The 18,889-nt window shown below is 44.6% G+C and overlaps 1 protein-coding gene across 1 annotated transcript; it reads left to right on the top strand.

Annotated features, from left to right (window-relative positions):
• The first annotated feature begins 2,180 nt into the window (after positions 1-2,180).
• LOC113215561 (uncharacterized) lies at positions 2,181-17,659 on the top strand. The gene is made up of 11 exons (XM_026435198.2): positions 2,181-2,315; positions 4,577-4,749; positions 6,934-7,076; positions 7,355-7,489; positions 8,607-8,732; positions 9,983-10,157; positions 10,532-10,738; positions 13,512-13,708; positions 14,305-14,436; positions 16,497-16,603; positions 17,323-17,659. Exons 2-11 carry the CDS (start codon positions 4,587-4,589, stop codon positions 17,543-17,545), a joined length of 1,608 nt encoding a protein of 535 aa, XP_026290983.1. The 5' UTR covers positions 2,181-2,315; positions 4,577-4,586; the 3' UTR covers positions 17,546-17,659.
• Positions 17,660-18,889: the final 1,230 nt, after the last annotated feature.

Raw genomic sequence — 18,889 nt, 5'->3', positions numbered from 1 at the left:
CCCCCCTCCCCCCTGTCCCCCCTCCTTATACCGCGCCTGCCCTCACAGGACCCATCTCAGGCAGCCTCTCAAAAAGCACCAACATGTTGGTGACAAAGGCCCCCATGGTCTCCGTCTCGCCTTGCTTGCGATTACGGACTTCTTCCCACAAATTGTCGAGATAACCCAGAGGCAAAAATTCTGTCCTCAAAATATTTTTAAGTTCGTCCCACGAGTCAAAGAAAATTGTGCAGTGCGCAGTTTTCGTCCTCGTTTACGACGAAGTAAAGGACATAAAAAAGAAAATTTTTGTTGCACTGCAATAGCATTGTGTGTGTGGGACTAACTTCCATAACATTGTTAGTTATTATCGATACCGATACCACCAACCGTAAGGTTTAGCCCACTGAACGTGACACCATGAGGACGCTTGTGAGGAAGACGATCGCCGTGGCAATGATCGCTGTCTCCATGACAGCAGCCAGCTCATCGACCACCAGCTGTCTCAACAAGGTGGAACCTGGAGCCCTAGCCCAATGTGTTGGGGATTTAAAAGGTAAAGGACTCATCACAGATTCTGAGTTTCAATCACTTAATCTTTCAATCAACTTGCCACCCAGCTGGTGTTGTTACTGGCGATTAGGATGAGACGTCACATTCGTTGAATAACAGTGAGGGTATATACTCACCATCGGATGTGGTGCCGCCCCCTACCCCTACCTCACACAGGGCCTAAATACCCGGTTTTGCGTTATGTCGCCCGGGTACGAGTACCGTTGATCGGGGACGATTGCCGATTTCGCGGAAATGTAGCGGAGCCATACGCCTCTCGAACCCCCCATGCTGAGTTCTTAACGTTTCTCTGCATCACACCAAAAAGGCGAGCAGAAGTGCGAGAGAAGCAGTCACCACATTCAAACGGAGCGCGGCGAGACGCTGTATGTATAGTGCACTCGCCGTGCTCCTCGCCCATAGCGTATGCTGGATGCTGGACGCCAGTAGACCTGGCCTGCACCTAACATGCCTTAGTGCCTTGCCTACTTTAATAGTCGGTAGCACACGCGCGCGCGCTCTAGCTCTCTCTCGCAAAAAAGGGAAAAGGCTTCAGTACGGTGACCGAAATGTTCACGCTGCGGTGATGCCCATTAGCGTGGAAATCGCCAAACACCAGTTATCTCAAAATTTCAGTAAAAGTCTTACAAAACGGATTTCAGTGCGTCTTATATCTGACCAGCAGGAATGCCTATTGCAAGAGGTCGAGATGATGTAAGGGTATTTATGACTAGATCGACATAAAATGCAGTGAAACTGGCAAATATATGGTCCTGGACAGTCCAGGATGACCAAGTATAGATCCTGAAGCAACTCTTTAAAATATCCTGTGACAACACAAAGTAATAGTGAGCACCAAAACAGTTTCAACGATCATTAAATCGAAGCTGTTCGCAAAGCTCGACCTAAATAGTTGTTACTTTTGACCTTCACCCGCGCATTAACCTGACATGAAATTAGACTGAATCCACGTTTGAAACGTGTTCTCTAGGCCTTCAACCAAAGACTGATACCTGGGTCAACGCTAAATTATGCGTACAAACTAAGTAATGTCAATTTGAGCAAGCCACAACATTCTCCTACCTCCTAAACGATGAATCTTTAATCTTATCGTTCAACTCAGCCGCGCGCCGGCCGCTTGGGCCGCAATAGGGCGAAGCGATAGTATTTTCTGGTAGAAAACGACAAACCTTTTCACAAAAAAAATTTGAAACCCATACATTTTAGTGAGGGAGCGTGTGTAGGTCTTATTGATCCGAATTAGGGGCTGCTCCGAAATAGGTTCAGTCGCTCTATATGTCGTTGGGACAAGAACTGCGACCGTTATCAAAAATACATACATTATAGGACTTTTTCATCGAAAGTGACTTCGGGACCCTATATCTCGTGAGTGGATCGTCCCATCGATTTCTGCGGACAACACACTCAAAGGTCTTTTATTGACTATGAAATATGTGTCAGGCAAAGTCTAATCAGAACCAAATTACGATTTCTCTGCGAAACGTCTACGTTCTTTCTTTGTAACTTGCGATTTATCGACTGCCTAGCCTTTTTAAAAAGTGTCTTTTATGCGTGTTTCTTGCAGCTACTTGAGTTGAGCGAGGAAAAAGATAAGAGTGCGGGAACTGAGGTGAATGTGGGGAACACTTCAATGCAGCTGATAATGGCACTTAGTGGTTATATATAAGGAACGCTTGTAATGTGCACAGGTCCTACCTTCCCGTCTCAAGTAAAGACCGGTGGAAGATTTAACTTCTCAACAATATTTTTCTGTAGTAGACGCAGTAAGTACGCGCAACATCCTTGATTTACTTTTAACAATTTTGATTACCTTTTTTCCGCTGGGCATTGCTGCAAGAGTATACAGACTTTGTGGAGCGTTTTCTTATCATTCCTATAGTTCGGATGCTTTAGCTTCCCTGGTAACGTGTTTTGCCACACTATTCCACAAGGGACATCTCTTTACTGTGCTCTCCACGAAGAAAAACTTGTTCAGCCCAGAGCACGCTTATTTCCACAATTGTTTGCCGATCTGATCGATCTGATACTAATTTTAAGTATTTGTTTTGTGAATAAACACCCTTGCCCTGAACTAGGACGATGGCATAAGTATAAATATTGACCGACTCTGTACTTATAAATAAAACTTGGTAAATTATTGTTAAGAAAATATAGGGTTAAACCCACAAGTACACATAGTAAAGAAAGGTTCATCCAAATGTCACTGTTCTACTTGTTCGGACTAAGCTGCTGACTTGTAGAACATAGTAAAATCTGAGCAATAGCACGAAACTCTGGGAAAATCTGTGCCCCATTTGCTACGAAGGTGTGTTTTGGGATGCACATTTCGCCGCGCTTCCCATTTGTTAGTGTTGTGACACTAGTAATGCTCTAGCATCTTAACTTTTTGTCAGATTGAAGAACGCTATTACACGAGGACGTTGCTTACAATGCGTAGCGAAAAGAAGGAAACCGTATTAGAAGATTGTTTTCCATTCCAATATTGTTGTACCCTGTTAGTGAACTGTTTTCTGTCCGCACATGAAAACGCCGCTCATAATCAAAAAGCATTGGAGTCTTTAGATAAATCGTAGTTACTTTCAAAAAACCAAACTGAAGCTATTCGGTAGGTCACGCCATTAAAGGCTATTGTAAAGTGAAAATGCAATATCCTAAACCAAACCTTACACTTAAAAACGGTTTTGATGGATCAAATAGTATTGCAATAACTTCGTTTTTAGCACAGAAAAATGTGGGGAATGTTACTGGATTCCAAGATATACCCAAATATATACCCAAACGTATGTTTCCAAATGTTAAGATTTCTTCATACTTAAACATGACAATGTAGATGAAACTAAAATTAAAATTCTTTTAAAAAAATGAAAAAAAATAGTTTTTTTGATTTTTTTATATATAAGTCTGAACAAAGTTAATAATTTGGGAACATACGTTTGTACCTACTCGCCTTCGGTTCATTTTAAGCCTAGGTAGGCTATTTTAAAACCTAAATTTCATCATGTGGAGTTCCGCCACATTTTCTCTGGAAACTCGGTTGTGATACAGTCTCACACCAAATCGTGTAAGGCAAAATACCTCACACCAAACGGTGTGAGGCAAACATTCCTCACACCAAGTGGTGTGAGACTCGTTGTGCCTCACACCAAATGGAGGATACTTCCTCATGCAAAATGGTGTGAGGCACAGAGGGTCTCACACGTGTTGGTGTCAGGCACAACTATTCTCACTCTATTTGGTGTGAGGTATGTTTGCCTCACACCGTTTGGTGTGAGGTATTTTGCCTCACACCATTTTGTGTGAGACTGTCTCACACCAGCGTTTCCAGAGTTGATAAAGAGTACACATATTTGGGTATTTCTTGGGATCCAGTTCACGTTTCTTACATTTTTCTGTGCTAAAAACTAAGTCATTTCAATACAATTTGATCCGTTAAAACCATTTTTATTTAAGGTTTGGTTTAGGAGGGTGCATTTTCATTTTACAGTAGCCTTTGTCAGATTCTTGTGAAAAAAAAATAAATTTTTCGTGATTGTCTGAGGTCTAGTGATTTTAGAACCATGAGAAGATTACACTATGACTCGAAATATGGGTAGTTTTAAGGACGCACTTCCCAAACTTTTTTTTTTCGATTAGTACAAGCCTTTTTTTACGAATAAATGCTCTAAGTGGTCATTTCATTTTCGGCTTAGTTCCGTCCAAACGTGCCCAAAAGAGTAAATGATAATAAGCAGAACGTTTCGGCATTTGGGCGGTCGTTGCGTTGCCGTTCAATAAAGACTATAGGATTATTTATTTTAAAAAAAAATCTTGCGACTTTTTTGTTTTTCATATTTTTAGAAGGTTTACTGTGAGCTACAACCTCATCTTTTTATTTGATTTGTCTCGTACAATCAAAGAAATGGTGTAAAACGTTTGGAGTCAAGAGGAGGAACGGGCTTCTCTTTCGATCCGCAAACACGGGCCATTCTAACGAGTACAGCGCCTTGTTGCATGCCCTAATAAAATGTCTTTTCTCCATGCATAGGTCTCTCAATATGTTAGCCCGTTTAACTATTTTTGGCCTTCTTTCGGCTTGGGGCCAGGCAAACATTATTAAAGCGACGTCAGGCCAAATTCAAGACGTGCCGTTACCAGATAATTTGCTGATTGGGGCTGCTGTTTCGGCTTTCCAAACAGAAGGGATGTGGAACAAGGGAGGTAAGTGACATTATGATTTCAAACAAAATTAAGCAGCGAGCGAATCTAGACAAAAATTAGGTAAAATTGACACCTTTACTCGTATTCTGTTACTGTTTTTTGTCACGCCTTGTCAGTATATTCCTGCTGCGTAAAAACCTTTATGAGCTACTGGCACCTGATTTCATTCGCATCAACACAAAACAATTTCTTTTCACATTACTGACAATCTTTTCTTTTATTAGTGAGCTACTTACGACAATGCACAGAATAAGTGACTAAATAGTCAGTAATCCTGCTGCGCCCAAAACGTAGATATTTACAAATAAAGTAATCAGTTCAAGTCTGAGAGTAATTGAAATAAAAGGCACGCAGTTCAGCAGCTCGATCCACGGCCCACACGTTCGGCTATGAGAGATCCGAGATTCATGCAGTTCAGCCTCTCCATTCCGAGATACACGCAGTTCCTTGATACAGAGATAGGAACCAGAGAGTGAAATGAACTGCGTGGATCTCGGAACGAACTGTTTAGATTTCGAATCTTCTAGCAGTCGATCTGTAAGACTTTTATTCTAAGGTGTCGATTTTAAATCTAGAAGTCTTAGGGAAAAAAGGATTTCCTGCCAGCTTCTTTTAAGCATCAGGGCTCTGCTGCAAATGTGAGCGAATATGCATTCGTACACTTACGGGGGGTAAAGGTGTGAATTTTCTAGGAAAAATTAACACGTTAACCCCCTATAAGTGTACGAATGGATATTCGCTCACTTACAAGTGAGCGACATTTGCACACTTGCGTTTCCAGTGTATTAATTCTCAACAATGATCCAGCCTAAATAAGGATAGGTTCACTGTAAAAATAGTTTGGATTAGGCCAATTCATTACGTATTGCGAGATGGTCTCAATCCACGTTACGATTATGTTCCTTACTTTAACGCTCAAAGTACTCTAGCTAATGAATTCATGGGTGATTCTTAGCAAAAGTGAAATTTCTCGACATTTCGACCCTTCAAACTGGTCAAGTCACCCACTATTGCAGTATTCTGAAGTTTATAGCATTGCACCAAACGAACTTCGTGCATACTGTAGAGAATATGTTTGGATATGAACGGCATTTGCTAAACGAGTCGTACATGCACAAATTCCCACCTTGACCGGGAACCAAGGTGGGAGTTTGTGCATGTACGACTCGTTTAGCAAATGCCGTTCATATCCCGGTCATTTTTCCCAAACCTTTTATCCCAATTGCAATTTTTCCCAATTGTTTTCTTCCCAATAATTTTTTTCCCAAAACTCATTTTCCCAAATAATGTTTTCCCAAAATAAAATTCCCAAAGGCAGTGTTTCCCAAAATTTTAATTAGTCCCACTAGCACACTATAGCTGGAAGTGATGGCCTTATGTCCTCTCAAGTAGTTCACCACGTTCTCGTAGGTCGCGAAGTCCTGGACCACGTTCCGGATGCGCTTCTGCAGGTCTGCCCATTTCTTCTTAGGAGCGTTCTTTATCTTTCTCCCCATCCGCATCTCGGCCAGGACTGTCTCGGTGTCCCCTTGCTCCTTCTGGAGCTCGTGTAGGCAGGTGTACAGGGACGGGTGTTTCTTCCCAATTCCCAATAAGGAGCCAGAACAGATTTTCCGAAAAGAAAATAAATAAATATACAGTGTGCAGTGACTAAACGTAGTTTCGTAGTGGCCCACTCTCCCGCCCCGTACCTGAAACCTGTTGTGCCGGTGCCAACCCTTTCAGGCTTCCCACCGCCCGCCAATAAACTAAAAGTACTGCTAACCCCCAAAATTAGACATTGGGATATTCAAATTGGGAATTAATCATAGGGGAAATATCGCGTTGAAAAGGGTCCGCATTGGGAAAACTAAATTTCGGACTCTATTTTGGGGAATTTATTTTTGGGAAAAATGGGCGGGAACGTCCCACCTTTGCTCGTTTTCCCATTCCAAATTGATACGCAGAGGTAGTTCATTTTACAATTATAAGTTTAAATTGTAACTGAACGTCTTCTTCCATGCAAAATATGTTCCGGTACCTAGTACGACAGTGTAATCTAGCCGCTATAAAACCCTTTAAGAATCCTTCCACCTAGTTGCGAAAGGCCGCGAAACGTAAATGGCCCATGCGCCGAGAACCACCCTAGTACGTAAAAGAGCCCAGGACTATGTTTTTTCGAAAGGTTATTTGCATTGTTTGCAGGAAAATCTGAGAGCATGGTTGACCATGTTCTCCACACGGGACGCCTAGGAAGTCTAGGTTACAAAAATCCGCACGATTCTGACAATGCAGCAGACTCCTACCACCGCTTCAAAGACGATATCGCAATTGCTAAGAAACTTAAGGTAGGAATCAAATCAATCATCTCCGAGAACACATTGAAACATTGGTTGCTGAAATTTGAAGACGAATGCTGTTCCTTAAACCGGGAAGCGTGGCAGGGTACTTCCTGGTACATTTTAAGTCAGATGTGCAGTTTTCGCACCTGTTGTCTTGGCACTAGTAGTAAATGGGCGTAGATTCACGAGAACGTTACAGTCTCTGAAGGCCATGTGAAAGTATCCCTCTCCCTTTTCGCGCTTATTTCTTCTTATCACCCCAGCATTTCTCCTGTCATTTTCAGCTCCAGGTGTATCGTTTTTCTATTTCCTGGTCACGAGTACTGCCAGAAGGCGATGTAGCTAAACCAAATATGGAAGGAGTTCAATATTACCATGATCTTATTGGCGAAATCCTTGAACAAGGACTTATTCCATTTGTAAGTACATGCTTTGGGCATTCTACAACACTTTCTCTGTCCCATCCTTTTGGAGAAGGCGCTGAAAGAGGAGCGTTACATTGGTAATATTTTAAATTTAATACAGAGAAAAAATGAGGCCTGATTGGTGAAAGTGCCTCTCATTTGGGCGCTGCTAGCAGACAGCACGCTCCAAATCACCTGGTAGGGCTGTGCGATTATTCGATTAATCGAAAACTCGATTCGATTATTTTGATAATCGACGATTATTTTGGGCCTTCGATTTCGATCACAGTAATCGATAATCGTTATTGAGTACGCAATTATCGATTACTTTTGATTTCTGGCAGAAGTGTGCAAGTAACAGTTCCCAAAGAGTGATCTTAGGTCAAAATTTCGACAAAGTTGTGTCATTTTGATCATTTAAATGAAAATGTAGTCCTTCAAAATGAGGACATAGACGTCAGAATGGTTAAAAAACAACTGTCAAAATCAAACGAAATACAAATAATCGAAATTTTAATCGACAAAAATCGACTAAATGTCGATTATTCGATTTTCGATTACACGTAATCGAATCAAACCATATCGCGATTATTCTAAAAATCGACGATTACGATTATTTTTGATAATCGCACAGCCCTATTTCCACCAGTGTTGCTAGTCTCTTCTAAGATACGCCAGTGCTGGCCAACCCAGCGCAGAACCGTCGGTGCTGACCGTCCCTCAGCAGAAACGCCACTTTTGCAAGTCTACAACATTATGAGGTTTCGATTAGAATTGGTTATTACACCTAGTCGTACACTGAGAAAAATATTTCTTGCTCCTGAATTTTGTGCATGCTTAAAATGAGATAGTGCCCTCCCATTGAGTTTTAGTGCTGTGCCCTAAACTTTCATTGCCTGGGATGCTACGTTTAGCTCCCAGCGCTAGATGGATAGTGCAACGAAAAAGCTTCAGTGTACAAGCTTTCAATTCGGATGAGAAAGAGAAAGAAGTGTGTCAACCAAGGGTTGCAATAGTCTGTTTACAATCGCATAGTGAACTGAGAGTCAGCTGCCCTCAAGTCACCGGAGCAGGAAAGAGCGTCGCTGTTCTCGTCTAATTTTTCAAATTGCTGACCGCTTTTGTTTCACAGGCCACAGTGTATCACTTCGACCACCCCCAGGTTTTAGAAGACCAGTTTCGGGGCTGGCAAAGTCGAGAGATGATTCCAAAATTTCGTGATTATGCTCGATTTGTTTTCAACGAGTTTAGCTCAAAGGTGAGTAGATACGAGTTTATGGTTTTATTTCTTATTTACAGATTAGAGGTCTTTTGAGACCTGAGCAAATATGACCATGATCTAGTTGAGTGCGTATTCGATCCAAGCTATCATTGTCTAATCGTTTGTATAGTGCTTGGTGGGTCATCTCAGCAAACGGGCCATTTTGTTGCCGCGTCCTTTCACAACTATGTGATATGGGTCTAGAAGGGTTTTATACCACCTAGATACTAAAAAGCACTAACATTATTTAGCTAAAAGGGCTAAAAATCTCAGAACACTGCAACAGTGGGTGTGTAAAGCAGTTTATACGCGAAAATCTAAGGCCTTTTTTGGTACGAGTGCATCTTTGGGTTCAACCGAAGGGTGGGGAACTAGACACAATATGTGTAGATCGGGGAAAAGATTCACAAACAATCGGACACAATCACACACAATCACGACACAATCACGTCACAATTTGACAAAATATTTCAAAATATGTCACGATATTTATCCTACAATCTGCACCAATGAGAGACATTCACACACCATCTGAAACAATCACACACAATCGAAAGAATGATTGTCTAAACACAATCATGTGTAAACTTTTCTGGCTAGTTCCACGCCCCTCGGGTCCTTGAATAGGGTGTTTAAAAATATATATATATAAAATAGAAAAAGATTCGGCGGAGAGGTCGATTTTTTGCTGCACCTTTGGTTTTTAGAGTACAGCGCAAAAAATCCGAACGAAATCGGACCCGATTTACCTGGTGCGCACCGCGTTTAAGTTTCGGGGCGTGCGGGACTCGCCCGCCGCGCCGCCACAGGTAGCGACAGCGCAACGATACTTGCTGGGATTCCCAGCAAGTACCCCTGAGTTCATCGGTACCATCCCGGCCGTCATCGGTTACGCCCAACCTTACATCCAGCTAACAATGTAAACCTTAAACTCCGAGGGTGTGAGGTGGGTGGGGGTGTAGACGTGGCCAAATCGACAATGCCCGTCGCTACTTCGACCCATGGTCTAACCAAAACCGAGTTCTTAACACACAGATCTCCATGCACTCGGGTCCCAGCGATACGCAAAGCTCGCCGTTGGGCCGTAGGGTGGCCCAAAACAATACCAAAATATTCGGAGAGACCAACGCCGGAGTCATAATCTTAAAGACGATGAAAAATAAAAGCTTGGCGTCAATTTTGACAAGTGGCGCGTATTTTGTATTTTGAGGGTAGGTACCAATCAAAATTACTTTTCCTGATCCTAGGTCCAGCTGTGGGCCACCATCAACGAACCGAGCGTCATGTGTTCCTATTTCGGCACCCTCCTCATCACGGCAGGCCTTGTGCAGGCCGAGAATTATGATACTTACAAGTGCATGCACCACATAACACTGGCGCACGCAGAGGCGTACCGGGCATTCAAAGAAGACAAACTTCCAGGTAATTTGAAAATTGGAAATGCCTAGAAAAGACGAGGTAGGCTATTTGGAACATTTTTTTAGTCCTTCAAAAATTATTGATATTCATCATTACGGATAATAAAACCTCGCAACTCCTCAAACTCAATTCAAAAAAGCAAACGGCAAGAGTTTGCAGGAATTCCGTAAGTTTGCTCTCAAATTGTAGACGAGGTGAAAATATTTTGGCCGGACTCGCTTGCCGTATAGTTAAGTCGTGTACTTTTTCTGCTATGATCATCACAGCATCGCGCAGTATTTTAGAGTCACAAAAAAGCGTGCAGAGGTCTAGAACCGCTTAGAGTATCTACATTTTAAAATGTAATTCATTGACATGAACTAACGCACGTTTCTTAGGACGCGTGGGTGTCAACACGTGGATCGTTACGGCCAAACCCAACACAACGTCAATCGAGGACTCCTTTGCCGCAGAGGTATTTAACCAGTTACAGGCTGGTTCCGTGCTACACCCGATTGTCTTTGGTGACTACCCAGAGCTGGTGAAGACATTTACAGGTCATTTACGACCAGAGTTTACACCTGCAGAGAAAGAGATAATGAGGGGTAAGTGGTCAGCATACCTGAGGTCTGCATTGATCGTCCCATCAGTCACGGGAGTGTCTGCATGGCTGCGGCAGTTTCTAGTGAGACGCTCGAGCCAGCAATAGAACAATCTCACTCGCACATGCTGCTATTAGTGCGCTCCTGGGACTGGTGGACGAAGCGATGTAGAGCTCTGCAATATTCTATAGCTTTAGTCATCATTCAGAAATCCACTACTTTCTCTGCGAACGAAATCTTTTCGTAGCTAAAATCAACAATATTTTAGTTGTAACAAAAGAAAAATCGTTAGCTCAACAAAATTATCTAGTTTGAAGAAATGGCAGAACAGCGCACCTCCCTCTCAGAAGCAGAGTTAACACCCAAGTTAGTAGGCATCAACTCTGCGAGCCTCGTCCTCGAGGCCTGTGGAGTTTTCCGAAGGGAGGCCTGTGGGAGTGTGGGATGACGGCGAGGCCTCGAGGGCGAGAGGGAGGTGCAGACCACTACTGAGTCTGAGTCGCTAGTCAGTCAGTTCCCGGCATGGGTGGAAGGAGGAGGCCGGCGTCCAGGGTACGACAATCCCGAGGTGCGCGGAACGGTGGGGCGGCGCTTCCGCTGGCCTCCGGTGGCGCTGCGCGCGCCCCCCGTGGCCAGGTGTGTAACCAACCACCTTTCTGTTAGTCCAGAACACCAGAAATACCTAAAACCCACTAGTAGCCTTTTAATTTGGAGAATACGTCCTTCTTCCAACTCTTTCAACGGAGTTCACAACGCTTATTGTCCGGTTAACAAATCACGCGCGCACAGCGCGGCGACTGGCGAAACTTCGTATCTCTGCCGGGCCTCCGTCAAAAGACGCACAGCGAAAGCACGCGGAGTTAGTAGGTGCAGGCGAAAGCACGAATCTCCCTCCATTTTGGACTGTTTATTTTAGACCCATACCGATGATGTCTTTTTACTTTTTGGTTCGGCAGGGGAAGACGGTTTCTTTGAAATTTCGCTAAAAACGCGAAAAATTAATTCATATTTTCTATTCGACTATTCGCTTAGATCATATCGGCACCACTGAAAAAAAACTACCACGTTCGCTTTTAGCACATGGCCGCGTGCATTAGGCTGTCCCAAAAAAAAAATCGACATGCCAGTTCGCGTCTCAAATGAAAGTAGAGGTTCTTCCGATCACAACGAGCACGCACAGACCCCTGTGCGACAAGCGGAGCCATGGGCGGATCGTTGCCAAAGTTTCTTGTCCAACTTCGCGCGCTTCACGGGTACCATGTTCACGAGGCCGCCGGGCGAGGGCCGCGCGGCAGGTGAGGACGACCCGGTGTGTGGTGACTACCTAGGGTATGTACTCACCATCGGACGTGGTGCCGCACCCCCCACCTCTACCCCCTCAGGATACAGGGCCTAAATACCCTGTTTTGGGTTATGTCGCTCGGGTACGAGTACCCTTGATTGGGGACGATTGCCGATTCCGCGGAAATGTAGCGGAGCCATACGCTTATCAAACCCCCCATGCTGAGTTCTTAACGTTTTCCTGCATCACACCAAAAAGGCGAGCAGAAGTGCGAGAGAAGCGGTCACCGCGTTCGAGCGGTGCGCGGCGGGAAGCTGTACAGTGCGTTTGCCGCGCTCCTCACCCATAGCGTATGCTGCTGGATGCTGGACGCTGGTGGACCTGGCCCGCACCTGACCAAGCCTTAGTGCCTTGCCTACTTTAATAGTCGGTAGCACATGCGCGCGCGCTCCATCTCTCGCTCGCACGCAGAGATCAGGCTTTAGTGCGGTGAGCGGAAGGTTCACGCTGCGGTGAGCGCACTATACAGCTTCCCGCCCAGCCGGCACTATTGTTTGGCGCGCTCCGCTCAAACGCGCTGACCGCCACTCTGGCACGTCTGCTCGCCTTTTCGGCGTGATGCAGGAAAACGTTAACAACTCCACATGGTGGGTTCGATAGGCCTATGGCCCCGCTACATTTCCCCGCAATCGGTAATCGCCCCCGATGAACGGTACTCGTACCCGAGCGACATAACCCAAAAACGGGTATTTAGGCCCTGTGTCATGAGGGGTGAGGGGGAGGGGGGCGTTACCACGTTTGATGGTGAGTACATACCCTAGGTAGTCACCACACACCGGGTCGTCCACACCGGCCGCGCGGCCCGCGCCCGGCGGCCTCGAGGACGTGGTACCCGTGAAGCGCGCGAAGTTGGACAAGAAACTTTGGCAACGATCCGCCTATGGTTCCGCTTGTCGCACGGCGGTCCGTTGGTGCTTGTTGTGATCGGAAGAACCTCTACTTTCATTTGAGACGCGAACTGGTGAAATCGGTGACCTGACCCACCAAAATGGGACAACCTAGCGTGCATGCACCACGCAGTGCAATTTTCTGGAGCTATTGCCACAGTATCTGTAGGACAATGCGCCATTTGAAAGATAAGTTTGGTAATAGAAATATAGATAACCAAGGTTGGGCAAAGGAAGATTCTCGTAAAAGTACATATAGTGGTGTACCCCACGCCCAAGAGGTATATATAGCGTACCCTCGTAGAATAGCAAATCCACGTGAGTCGAGTAGTTGCGGAATCAAAACATGTGAAAACATGGATTCTAGGAATGCTGCGTGGAATGGGACAGAGTCCAGTCAAATTCGTATGAAAACATGTAGAAATGTGGAAAGTCCAGATGAAACATCGAGTAGAGCTGAAAAAATTGTGTATCGCCAGCACTCCTGCATATACCTATTTGATATGATAATAGAAACATTTGTATTATTTTCTGTTCGTGCTACCAGGAGCCACTGACTTCATTAGTCTCAATATATACGACGAAGGAAATGTCGGTTATAAGGATCCGGACAGCACCCCGGAGACACTTCCCTTTAGCGGTTCTGCAGTCATCGTCGAAAAATCGACTTATGGAACAGATTTTATTTCTTTTCGATTTGCGGACGCGCAAGGAAGGAGGTCTGAAAATTTACCTTCGTACAATGTAAGTATTTAACTCTTGGACTAGAATCACAACACTGGAAAAACAAATGTGCTAACTAGTGCTTATTAAGACGCGTGGGTGAGTGCCTCCACTGGTAAAACTAGTGTTTAATGTTAAACGCCAATTGGTGTTTAAGTTTCTCAACACATTGTGGTGTTTAACCAGGTTAAACGTCAATTGGTGTTAAAACTTTAAACACTTTCGAAAAGTATAGCAGCTGCCATAAGGTTCCTGTGGATTCGCATGTGTCTAAGTGTGCAGAATCTAAACGCTGACAAAACGTTTAAAATGTGCACACCACGCAAGTATGCAACTTGGGCTAAACACTATGTAATGTTGAAAATCATAACTTAAACACGTTGGTGTTTAAATTATGCACTCTTGTTTTACCAGTGTCTACAAAGGCACTTTATGGCCCCTTAGAGGTGCTACTGTCAGCAATTTTAGTGCCTTTGCAGAGGCATTAGTGCAGTAGCACCTGTGAAAGGTGTTATGTAGCACCTTTCTTTTTGCAGTAAACATATTCTCATTTACACTCATATTCGACGTTGAAGTCACCGCAGAAGCAAGTGATGATTCTTTTTGTTTGGTTTTAGGTGGCTCCACAAGCAATGCAGAACTCACTTTTATGGACGTGGCAACGATACAAACTACCCATTATGGTAGCAGAGAACGGCATTTTCCTCAAGAAGGGTATGGATGAAAAGCTGAGGACTGCTTACTATAGTGTAAGTACTAAAGCTGAACCACGTGCGTGATACAAAAGAGAGCGAGCGAGAGAGGGAGTGAATGATGGAGGTAGAGAGTGGGAGACAGGGAGAAAGAACAAACTTCAGAAGTTACGTAGGATTCTCAAGAGAGGCTCTGGACCCTATTATATCAGAGCCCGCTTTATAGCAGGTTGAGAACGTTTCAATCAATCCCGGAGAAAAATGATTTGTACGCTGCAACCAAACTGCGTCCAGTCTGCCCCCTGAGCTGTGATGATAGGACTCTTCAATTGAGACTAACAAGCTGTTTTGACTGAGCGTCTAAAATTTTAAATACTGCCGTTGAGCTTTGTTTAGTCGAGGTACCGGAATGCCTTCAATCCTTATGTACGAAACCCTTGGCAAAACCGTGTTTAAATGTTCTCTCCAAACATCTCTGGTCGCTGTGACCAAACTCTCTGGTCGCTGTGACCAAACTGTCTGGTACGATGACCACCGAAATGCCAAGTCACCTCCAGCCGAACGAGTTCGGTTGCGACAGCCGGCTCCCCCACCTGTCGTAGTAGCTCAGTGGCTCCGTGCCTGGCGGCTGGATAGTAAGCCGGGTCCGGCAGGGCAGGGGTTCGATCTCCGGTCGGAGCGTAACCAGTTTCCTCAGCGTGGTGCCTCTGTAGTCGATCACGGGCCCGGGGGGGATGGACTGAGTTTCTGGAAACTCGGAAAAGGGAGAAAACTGAGCCACTTTTTCCAAAACTTGTCACCAGAAGCAATAAAAGTGTTCTGATGCAGCGACTAAACTCCTTTATCAATATCAAAGAAGTGCAATTAAAGATGAGAAATAGACGTCTTTGTCCCTTTCGTAGGAAATTTTTGACGGACTGACTAAAGTAAAGTGACTAAAACACATCTGTTAGTATAGCCAAAATGTTCAGTCAAACCTATAGCGACTAAACTGTTCGGTCGTGACAACCAAAGTTTTTATAGCGGTGACCAAACATTTTTCTCAGTGATATCATACCATTAACGCTTAGTACTAAATTAACAACTACAGAGCGAAAATGAACCAAAGTAGATCATATATTTAGTGGTGTTTTCGATGGTTTGCGGTGAGTAATTTATGCGGTTGTATAATTCAAATCCATGCCAGAACTTACACTGTAAAGAACCATCAGAAAACTAATTGAACTGTTAACGGACACTCCGATATAGCAGACTTCAGAAAAGAGGAACGGAAGGACCGTTTTCTCGGGCCGTGAAACTAAAATTAGTGTACGGAGGCGTCCGGATAATAATTACCACTCATATTCGTTGTTGACGTGCGGTTGCTCTGTGCACTCCAGAAATTAGGTACGCGCAAAAATCGTTTTGCCATTAGTATGTTACTCTAAAATCAAGAATATCGTTTTCTGGGTGCACATTTCGTTTTTTGTTGCCTTTTACGTACGAAGTCATGGCAAAATACTCCTGCGAGTAAATTCATTTTCCTCTAGGTAAAGTCTTCAATATCTGTGTTATTGAGTTCATAAGCTGCCATAAATAAAACATAAAGTAAAATTTGCATAGGCCGATATTCTACAAACTAAAGGACACATAGTTAACGGTGAACGGTGTAAAATGCTTCCTTTTTTATTAAGTTTTATCTATGAAGTAGAGCAAAGGTACCTGGCAGTGAGATGGTTTCAACTCCAACTGAGTTTTCACTAGAACGAGCCGAAGTCCCGTTCTCTGATGGAATCTTTTACAGTACCATTAAAAACTCTGAAGGGACGGGCCGAAGGCCCGTAACAATATCCCCGGCCAGGCGAGCCTGGCTCGCTCCCTGCTGAACCAAGTTGACGGTGGAGCAAAGCGGCAATTTGATATCGATGTATCGCCTATTTAAATTTAATTAAAAATCTGTCTTAGACAATATTTTGCAAAAACTGAAACACAGTGGCGTCATAATCTGATAATAGACATTACGAGGTTTTCAGTGTAAACGGTGTAGCGGTGTGTTTCGCTTGTATAGAAGGCCTATGTTCAGCTCCAACTGTATAGTCATCACCATCCCATTTACCTACCTATGTAAATCTCAACAGGCGTATCTCCGAGCTGTCGTCTCAGCTGTCAACGACTTCAAGGTCAATGTGATGGGATACATCGTCTGGAGCTTAATTGACACCTTCGAATGGAGCAGTGGATACGAGTAAGTAAGACGTAACTAGGTAGATGTAGGTGATAGACTATCACGTTTTACATGACAGACTGACATCAAAGAAACGGAAAAACTGTTCCGGCCCTAGAGGTGGATATATTGAAAACAATGGCAAAAAGTCAAGATTTAAGACTGTTTGACAAACAACATACAATCTAGAAACTGCGTGGGTTATTTTTTGTAAGCAGAGCAGGGGGCTGGGGTGTAGTCACGGTGTTGCCTCGTTACAGTCTGTTGTCATGTCCAAGGAGCAAATTCTAGGGCCGCAAGGACCCCCGCCGGACGCTTTAGTTTACTCAAATATGCAAAGTGATTTACCGGTCACACTATTTATTTGATTATGCACTTCAGTAAATCGCGAGACTGAAATGGTCGGGCCGCAGGCCCGACCATCGCCGCCGGCAGGCCAAGCAGGCCCGGCCCCTGCCGAACGCAGTTGCCGGCGCAGCGAAGTGGAGCTGGCAACTCCGTTTGGCGGAAGGGCGGGCCTGCTTGTTTACTTGGTACAAGGTAAATTTGGGGTTGTGCTTACCGTATGTTCTTGTGCCAAGAATATTTTATTTTGGTTGTGACTAAGTTGAAAGCACCCCCACGTCAGTAACTTTTCTCGTGACACAAAATCAGCTGGCTGCAGTTTGCCAGGATAAGGGGACTTGTTACGTTTAGGTCTTCTAGCAGTTGCTAATCTGTTATCCGTTGCCTTTTTTCAGCGAAAAATACGGTATAGCTGCCGTAGATTATGAGAGTGGCAGCTTGAATCGCAGTCTCAAGTCCCCACCCGACTTCTGGCTTCAGATAGCCGAGAAACGGGTCATTCCGTTTGTAGAAGTTCCACAGTCTTCATCCTCGCCTTCATCTTATCGGCTTGTGACCACAAAGGCACTTTTGCTGGCCATCGTTCTATCTGTTAGTCATGTTGTGCAAATGGTATGACCCTACACTGAAATATAAACTACTTTTTTGTAAACTGTCACGCTCATCTGCCTAGGACTGAATCAACATTTAGTAAAATAGGGCGATAAATAAAATCAGTATAGTTAGAGAATACTTTCAGCCAATTATTTATTGTGCAATCAGTTACGCAAGATGATGTACCCCAGACAAAGTAAAAACCGGGCAACTATCAGCAGGGCTATTAGCGGCTCATAGGATTTTCAAAAAACGTTAACACTTCGTGTAAACTGGGAAACGAAACCATGAATAAGAAATTTAAATTATATATTTTGTGAAAAAAGTAATTAACATTTTTATTTGAAGAATTCTAGTGGCAGTTCGTATGGAAATGTTAGACGTATTTTGGTCCTTTCTGCACATCAGCCAGCCCATATTGGGTAATGACTCCTGCCGCACGGAATGCTATGCAAACCCGCAACACTGCTCAAAGGGGTGTTCCCTCTGACCATCTGGTACCTGGATTTACGGTGGGAAATACCCCCATTGGACATTAGAATTTAGCCTGTTCTACATTCTAAGGCTAAATTCTAAGGATCAGTGGGTATTTCCTTCGTCCTTCCCACCTTAAACTATGTTGTCGAGTGGTCGGATGATTGTGGACACCGCAGAAAGTTCGGTTGACCACCAGTAAGTTTGGTCGCTGTATAAACATTCTAGAAATTTACTTTATTTAGCTCTCTGCTTTGGGTACATTCAACAAAGGGACGGCGGACGGGGCCTCGAGCCAGAGACCGCAAACGGGCTCACTCACGCGGGCTCCCGGCGCTGCAGCGAAGAGCGGTTAGTGTCGAGCCCGGCCCAGCCCGTCACCTATGAGACCGGCCCGGCCCCGCCCGCCACGGGCTCACAGACGGACTCGCCAGTTCCGCAGCCCGTCGAGGCCGAGAGGTGAGGAGAGGTGTGCGGCGGGGTGTCGCCGGAGGCTGGATTTTGTAGATTTCCCGCGCATAATAGTGCTTCGGCTACCTTCGGCGCGCTTCGGCGACAGGTTAGCCGACACTGTAGCCCTGGCCAGCTTTGCGGTCTCTGGTCTGTGTGTCTGTCTGTTCCACCAGAAGGAGATGTGCTAGAGACTTGAAATTTTCAGGGTATCTTAAGGTTCACTCCTAGAGAACGAAACGCCTACGGCAAATCCTGGCAACCACCCCTAAGGCTGTGAATGGGGGTAGCCAAGGTTCAAATATTCGCCCAAAAAGTTATTTTTTGTTTTAAGTTCTTCAAAGGGGTACTTCGTCAAAGAGGAGCTCTCTGGGCGAAAATTTCGCCCGTTTGGCTCTATCTCTAACCGTTTAGGCGCTGGAGGGTCTTTTTGACGGAAATAAG

Source organism: Frankliniella occidentalis, unplaced genomic scaffold (assembly GCF_000697945.3).
Source record: "Frankliniella occidentalis isolate FOCC.00 unplaced genomic scaffold, Focc_3.1 Scaffold331, whole genome shotgun sequence".
In the NCBI taxonomy this organism is placed as follows: domain Eukaryota; kingdom Metazoa; phylum Arthropoda; class Insecta; order Thysanoptera; family Thripidae; genus Frankliniella; species Frankliniella occidentalis.
The sequence above is the reverse complement of the archived record's forward strand: the minus strand, read 5'-3'. Positions and strand labels throughout refer to the sequence as shown.